This window comes from Papaver somniferum, unplaced genomic scaffold (assembly GCF_003573695.1).
Source record: "Papaver somniferum cultivar HN1 unplaced genomic scaffold, ASM357369v1 unplaced-scaffold_79, whole genome shotgun sequence".
In the NCBI taxonomy this organism is placed as follows: Eukaryota; Viridiplantae; Streptophyta; class Magnoliopsida; order Ranunculales; family Papaveraceae; genus Papaver; species Papaver somniferum.
In genome coordinates, this window is record NW_020650859.1 from 198,547 (window position 1) to 206,371 (window position 7,825).

Here is a 7,825-nt window from a genome sequence, read left to right on the forward strand (position 1 = left end):
AGAACTCTTTCTTGTCCGGTTATTAATCCTCACAAATAAGTGGAACTATGATGGTTCAAGTACTAATCAAGCTACTGGAGAAGACAGTGAAGTTATTTTGTACCCGCAAGCAATTTTCAAAGACCCGTTAGATGAGGTTTAAATTTAATTAGCATACAGGTTTTACCACCATCCATCATTCCCACGTTTTGCGTTTTCCAAATAACTGCAAGGTCTCATATACGTGGGGCGTATATTTGATTTGAATATATATCGTAGTTAAGACGATATTTTAAAACATTCCATTGCGGTGTTACGTTAAATTAGGAGAAAACATTTAGGTAGTTAATATTACCGGGATGTAAAAGGAAAGGGCCAAATAGGAGTATAAAATCAAAACAGAATTTCGTTAGAAACCGTCCAAATAAAGAAGGATAGATGTTGGCTTCTAATTTTGCCCCCATCAAAATTTTTCTCAACAAACAAACTGTACATAATTATGGAAAATTCCAGTATCTCCCATCTTCTCAGATTTTTAGGTCTAGAGATTGATAAATATGTGTTCGATAGAGATGACAGACGGAAAATTTAACTGCAGTGGAACGCTTCAAATGATTAGATTTTAAAATAACACGATAAGCAAGGGGCCATTCATAAAAACCAACCTTTAAAACTTTTAAGTCACTAACACTCATACTTCTCGTGTCCACAGTTGCTACCCTGAAATTTAAACAAGAATAAAAAGGTTGAGTACCGCTATTTAGTTTCAGTCACTAAAGAAAATACTGAATAAAGGAAATGAATCTGTTTAAGGATTTCCACATAATGTTATGAAATGGTATAATGCTCATGTCGATGGCGGTAAGCAAAGATGAGACACATCATCCTTTTTGACCTGGCCATTGCATCACCAATTTCAGTTCAAGATATATTTCAGTCTCATCATCTCTTGTAAAGCAACACCACCTCCTACTACAACAACATCAATCACCATCTCATACAGCAGGACACAACGTAGCTCAGCTCCTTCCATGTCTCATTGCTGACTCCACTCTGCAGCTTCAATAGCAACCACCAGAACCAACATCTAAACTCATTCCAGTCCACTCTTTTGCTGCAATTCTATAGCTTCATAACCAACCCATTGAATCACCAACAAAACTATCTCTAAGCACCCTTTATCATTTTCATCATTTACTGCAGCTTCACAGGCAGTAACAATCAGACCCTGTAACCATTCATACCACCAATACCCATCACCATCATGAATAAATCGCAACAAAACCTTCTTAATTCTTACCCTGATTTCTTCATATTCATACTCAGTTTCTTCCATTCTTCATTTTCATACTCAGTTGTCTTCAAAAGTGAAGGCAACACTAGCCCAAGTTTTCTCCAAATGAAGTAGTAATAAGTGTTGCGACTTCACTGGTTAGAACTTATAGAAAAATTAGGTACCTGAACTCAAGTGCAACCACTCAATCTCTTGGATATCTCTTTTCTGCAAAAAAAAAAAATCATATCAAAATCACATTCAATAGACATAAATAGACATTGACCATTTCAATCGTTTTTGAAGATGAATCCTTCAAATTATACTGATCTTGAATCTCATCAATTCTTTCCTTCCATTTACAGTAAACCTTCAAGAAAAATGATGTATCTAGGTTTTTCAAACTGTCTCGAATTGAATAAAATTAATCCATATTTTCATATTACTTTTGTAGCTGAATTCGATAAAATACCTATGATTTGTTGTTGCCGTGGTGGAATTTGGATAACATTGGAGTGGTGGCGGCGGAGATGGTAAAATACGTATGATGTGGATTGTGGAAATGGAGATAGTGATGGCGGCGATGGGGATAGTGGTGGTAGTGATGGCGGAAATGATGGAACTAATTGAATTTAGAAAATATTTGACAACAACTTATTGAATTATCCATCCCCTACTAGTAGAATTAACAAAGCATGGTATAAGAACCTTCCAATTTCAAATACAAGATACAGGATATGTATTTGAACCTAGATTTGCATCATGGCTTTCTTCTCCGACTTACATTCCGAGTCTATATTCCGAAAAGTGCTGCAATTAGCAAACTTTAAGGTTCTCAAATTATACTCTATATCCAACTGATATTCCATTCCTCTCACTACGATAATCAAATTCTCCGGTAGTGATGTATGAGCCTTAACCTCTATGCAAAGCATGGCATAAGCTAATCTCTCTAGATTGTTTGTTTTACGATCAGCATACAAGGGAATTCCTAGCCCACTCCCAATCTTGCTGAGAAAACAAGTATTCCACAGGAAGAGCGGTAAGTTATAAATCTTCACCCAGATGGGAAGAGATGTCATTTCAGTTCTGTCAAAATTCAACTTATAGTTCCATTCTCTCAGAATAAGTTGTCGCTGCTGGATTTGCCAGAGATCAGCTGATTCTAGGACTCTGATCTTATCTTCCGCACAACCATACTTAAATAAATAAAATCCGTTACCAATAGCTAACATAGAAAAACTTCCTTTCACCTCCCATAGTTCTTCAACCATCTTTATATCTTTATCGGAGTAGTCTTCCTCGCCCATAAAAAAGCCTACTAGAGAATTCTTCCATTGATCACATCCAGCTTGGAACTCTTCATCTGAACACTCAATACGAAGCTTTCCTCCCTCAAAGGAGGGTTCAACAAATTCAAGCTTAGTTTTGTGCTCCCTAATGGGTGCCTGGTTATCAACTAGAAAAGTTGGTGCAACATTTAATCCAGAGGGCTCATATGCCGCAACAATCACCTGGCTCAGTGACACATCATTCTGCGTTTCTTTATTGAGCAAAACACTGCCATCTGAAGCCAATTCCTGGTGCAATTCCACGTCATTCCTGTATTGCTCCTCCACTGATAGCACAGGAGAGGAATGCAGAATAGCCACCCCATCACTAATGTCAAATGCACCAATTGTGGAATTACTATTCTCGTTGTGGATCGAAGTACTGCTTAAGTTGCAGATTGATATGTCAGCAATGGACTCTGTTGTATGGTTGAATCTTCTTGTGTAGTTTAAATTGTGTGGAGTACTATTTATCGTAGTCCTTCCTTCTAGAATGCTCACTACTTCTGACATGGAGGGCCTTAATTTAGGGTCATGATGTGTACATAACAGTGCCAAATTCAAAAACATTTCCGCATCTTTCGCTGGTATGTCCATCTCCAAGTCTTGATCAATCAGCTCTAGAAGATGTCCTTTTTGTAGTGAATTATAGGCCTGTATGCCCAAGCCAAAGATGTCAGGGTAAATGCAATTGCAAATATGGTATTCTACCTCAGTGGAGATATAACAAGCAATCCATTACATCATTACCAACAGCAAGGAATATCTACTTACCAAATCTAGAAGGGATACATTTTCTTGCTTTGTTATCCACTGAACTCTGTTCTTTCCAGACATAAGCTCAAGGGCTACTACTCCGAAGCTGTACACATCTATTTTTTCTGTGACGGTTCCTCGTATAACATACTCAGGGGCCATGTATCCACTGCCAATAAATTAAAAGCAGATTAGAACATGGAATTAGCCATCGATAAGCAAATTTTCTACCATTGCGCTCCATTAAGATCCTAATTACAATCCAAGAAATCTTAGGAAACGAAGTTATATATGTTTTGTTTTCCTTACACTGTTCCTGCAAGTTTGCTGTTGATATGCGTGATTTCTCTATGGTAATGAGTAACCAGTCCAAAATCGGATATCTTTGGATTAAGATCTCTATCAAGCAAGATATTTGAAAGTTTGATATCTCGGTGGACAATCTTCATTTTTGGGTCATCATCGTGTAGGAATGCAAGACCATTTGCTATTCCTATGCAAATTCTAACTCTTGCTGGCCAGGTAAGTTTATTCTTCAAATTTATTGGACCTGAAAAGTGAATACCACCCGTCTTCTATAAATCGATGATTGTAACTTTCAGGAGATGATAAAGTTCAAACTATAATATTTGAGTAATAGTTACCAAATAAAGCTTTATTCAGACATCCATTTTCCATGTACTCGTATACTAATGATTGCTGGTTGTTCTCTGAACAGTAACCAAATAATCTAACAACATTTGGGTGTCTCAGGGTAGAAACAACATTTACTTCATTTGAAATATCTAGCTTTCCTTGGTCTGGTATATTACGAAGTTGTTTCACTGCAATCATCATTCCATTGGGAAGCACACCCTGTACAACACACCATTCAGTATGAATGAAAGGAGGCGCACATGAGAATTGGGAAAACAGATAAAAGTTATATTGCAAACCTTGTAAACTGAACCAGAAGATCCTTGACCAATCTTGTTTGCAGGACTGAAATTTTTAGTAGCTACCTCAAGATATCTTAAATTGAAATTTTCAGTTTTATACTGCTCATGTGTGTCTTCAGAAGGTTCAACCCACTCAGGGTTACTATTCACTTCGCCTCCCTCACTTAAAAAGGCCTTTAGATCAGAAACAAAATCGTTACTAAATTCAGAATCAGCAAATCCTTCCTTTACCTTTGCCTGAGAAGACTCAGTTGCCTTCCCACCATTTTCATCGTATACATCGTCATGGTCAGAAACAAACCTTTGGTCAGCCAGGTCTGTCACTGCGGAAATGCTGCTTCTTTCGGCATCAGACATGACCTTAGAAATGTTTTCTTCAAAATATTGTGGATCGACTGGTGGTGTCTTCATTATAGTCTTTCCTTCAATAATGTTTACTACTTCAGACATTGTAGGCCTCAAAGCCCGAGAATGATTAGTGCATAAGATTACCAAATGCAACAACATTGTTGCCTCTTTCATTGGTATGCTGTCCTTCAACTCTTCATCAATCAGTGATAAAAGATCCCCATTCCGATGTAAGTCATGTGCCTGTATGCCAAACCAAAGCTCCTAAGTTGAAGATGCAGCAAGAGAAAATAATAACTGCTTAAAAAACAAACCATAATTAGAAACACATATTAAGGACCTAATAACTGAAATTCTGAAATTCCGTATAAGAAAAACTTGACCAGTTCACTTTTGTTGAGTTAGAACAACACTTGTTGTAACTTACAGTTCCCAGAAGGTTTCTTTTATGATGTGCAGTAGGAAACTCGAAAGGCTTTTGTCCGCTCATTAGTACAAGTATGACTACTCCGAAGCTGTATACATCTGATTCCTCACTTACCGTACCTGTAATACAAAACTGAGGGTCCAGATAACCACTGCAAAGAAAGCAAATCAAATCACAAGTGAGTTTATATCGGATTCTAGTCTGAAATGAAAATTAGATAAGGATAATCTTCTCGTATTTACAATGTTCCGATCACTATGGTCGAGCAGTGCGTGGCTTCTTCTCCAAATACCATAGCAAATTCAAAATCAGATATCTTGGGATTAAGAAATTTGTCAAGAAAAATATTTGCAGGTGTAATATCTGTATGAATAATTACGGATTTTGATTGGTCTTTGTGATGCAAGAAAGCAAGGCCACTTGCGATTCCCAGACAAATTTGAACTCTGATGTGCCAATTGAGCTTTTTCTTCAAATTCTCATTGCCTGCATCACAAACCTATACATAATTAGGCACTAGTAGTATAATTTTAGCTAATCTTTTCTACAACAGTTATATATTATCTCAATAATTACCAAACAAAGCTCTATCAAGAGAACCATTTTCCATGTACTCGTACACTAGTATGACTTCCTTTTTCAGCGTGCAGTGTCCAAACAGTCTAGCAACATTTGGGTGTCTTAAGGTAGACATCACTGCATTTTGAATCTCAAATATTGTATCTCCGCGACTTATATATATTCGTTTAACAGCGATGTTCAACCCATTAGGAAGAATACCCTGCATATACAAAGACATCATCACAAGTCTAAACCTTGTGAATTGTACTAAAAATCAACTAAAGAGACAAAAAGTAAACAGATACTGAGCGTATGTGAAACGGGAACAAAGCTGACCTTGTGAACGGTTCCCCAGCGTCCCGTGCGGATCAAAGTTTTTTCACTGAAATTTTGAGTAGCAGCCTTTAGCAGCTTCAAAGTGAAGTATCCACTTTCGAATTCCTCATCAGATTCTAAATCGTGTTTGATGCAAAATTAGTCAGCAAAAACAAAAATCTACCAACCACTTCCAATAGCATGATAACTAATAATTAGAATATTTATTATAAAAACGAAATCCTACCATGAAATCGGTCGGCTCCAATAATATTAACCATTTCTTCTTTTCTGCTTCCAGAAGAGCTATGAAAAAAAATCACAATAAGAAGATAAAGATGAAGATGATATAAGTTTTTAGGTGTGTACCAAAACAAGTCATTGACTTGTTCATTTTGGTAATAGTCTTTCTTTGAAACCGCAGCCCCATTATCTTCTTCTTGTTGTCTACTTGACTTAGATATTTATTTTCACAAACAAGTGGACAACATTGACTTTGGGGGAACTAAACCAGTTTTGCTTAGATATTTATTATCACCCCAGCAAAACAACCACGCAGGCCGCAGCATACTCACATCAGACCAAACCAGTTTTGCTTGATGCTTGATTCGGTCTTTGATCAATAAGAATCGGATCAATTTCAGTTTTCTGATTCCAATTCTCGATTAGAGCCAATCAGGGTACAGACCAGCTAAAATGAAACCAGTCCACTGGAAGGTAAAATCGGCCGTTAAAATCACAAAGAACCTTGAAATTCATCATTGGTATAGCTTTTTTAAGGACCACTGAAAAGGAATTAGGGGCCACTATTTTATTCACATCCATTGAAGGGAGTTAAGGGGTGTCTCAAAATTAGAACATCAAAAAAAAATAAAAGAGTTAAACAAACAAAACGGATAGATGATAGTAGTTGTGATCCAAACTTAGGATTTGATTGCTTGAAATCAAATATTTGATCCGAATATTTTTTGTGATTTACAGTAGCAGAAACATAATCCGTAGATTAACAATCTATTTACCTACCGATTATGGTTGATGTTCTTCGATTTACAGTAGCAGAAACATAATCTATAGATTAACAATCTATTTACCGAGAAGTTATAGTTGATGTTCTTCATTTCCTAAGAACATCAACCATAATCGGTGGGTAAATAGATTGTTATCTACCGATTATTCTTGATTTAAAAAATTCAAGTTTTTATACTAAAAATTAAGCACAATCGGTAGATAATAAACACCATTAACTATCGATTGTGAAAGTAGAAAATTTTGAAAATTGAATATATATTCGAAGGTTAAAGTAACACACTTTACTACCGATTATGGTAGAACCAAAGTTCGAAAATTTTAGGATTTTGGCAAAATCACATTTTGGGGCAAATATACATTCAGAAGTTAAATTTACTACCTATTATGGTAGTACTAAAATTCGAAAAATTGATTATATTCGGAGGTTAAAGTAATACACTTTACTACAGATTGTGCGTGGTACCAAAGTTCAAAAAATTTAGAATTTTGGCAAAATCACATTTTGGGCCAATATACATTCGAAAGTTAAATTTACTACTGATTATGGTAGTATTAAAATTCGAAAATTGATTTTATTTGGAGGTTGAAGCAATACACTTTACTACCAATTATGGTAGTACCAAAGTTCGAAAGTTTTAGAATTTTGGCGAAATCACATTTTGTGGCCAACAAACATTCAGAAGTTAAATTTACTACCGATTATGGTGGTACTAGAATTCAAAAATTGATTATATTTGGAGGTTAAAGTAATATACTTTACTACCGGATATGGTAGTACCAAAGTTCGAAAATTTTAGGATTTTGGAAAAATCACATTTTGGGGCCAATATACATTCATAAGCTAATTTACTACCGATTATGGTATTAC

The 7,825-nt window shown here is 36.0% G+C and overlaps 1 protein-coding gene across 2 annotated transcripts; it reads right to left on the minus strand.

Annotated features, from left to right (window-relative positions):
- Positions 1 to 738: 738 nt before the first annotated feature.
- On the minus strand, positions 739 to 6,360 carry LOC113344696 (receptor like protein kinase S.2-like). 2 transcript variants are annotated; one of them, XM_026588626.1, is made up of 11 exons: positions 6,176 to 6,360; positions 5,950 to 6,065; positions 5,653 to 5,833; positions 5,295 to 5,538; positions 5,053 to 5,203; positions 4,275 to 4,868; positions 3,984 to 4,194; positions 3,649 to 3,889; positions 3,358 to 3,508; positions 1,725 to 3,237; positions 739 to 1,480 (listed from the first exon to the last, which is right to left on the minus strand). In XM_026588626.1, exons 1-10 carry the CDS (start codon positions 6,207 to 6,209, stop codon positions 2,002 to 2,004), a joined length of 3,159 nt encoding a protein of 1,052 aa, XP_026444411.1. In that variant the 5' UTR covers positions 6,210 to 6,360; the 3' UTR covers positions 739 to 1,480; positions 1,725 to 2,001. The 2 variants fall into 2 exon arrangements, with proteins under 2 accessions (XP_026444411.1, XP_026444410.1); XM_026588625.1 differs by having other exon boundaries at positions 5,629 to 5,833; positions 6,176 to 6,359.
- Between the last annotated feature and the right edge of the window lie 1,465 nt (positions 6,361 to 7,825).

Coding starts and splice junctions, on each gene's coding strand:
- LOC113344696 (XM_026588625.1), bottom strand. CDS start 6,209: ATGGTTAATATTATTGGAGCCGACCGATTTCATG. Junction 6,066..6,175: donor TGGAGCCGACCGATTTCATG/GTAGGATTTCGT, acceptor AACACGATTTAG/AATCTGATGAGGAATTCGAA. Junction 5,204..5,294: donor ACCATAGTGATCGGAACATT/GTAAATACGAGA, acceptor CTTTCTTTGCAG/TGGTTATCTGGACCCTCAGT.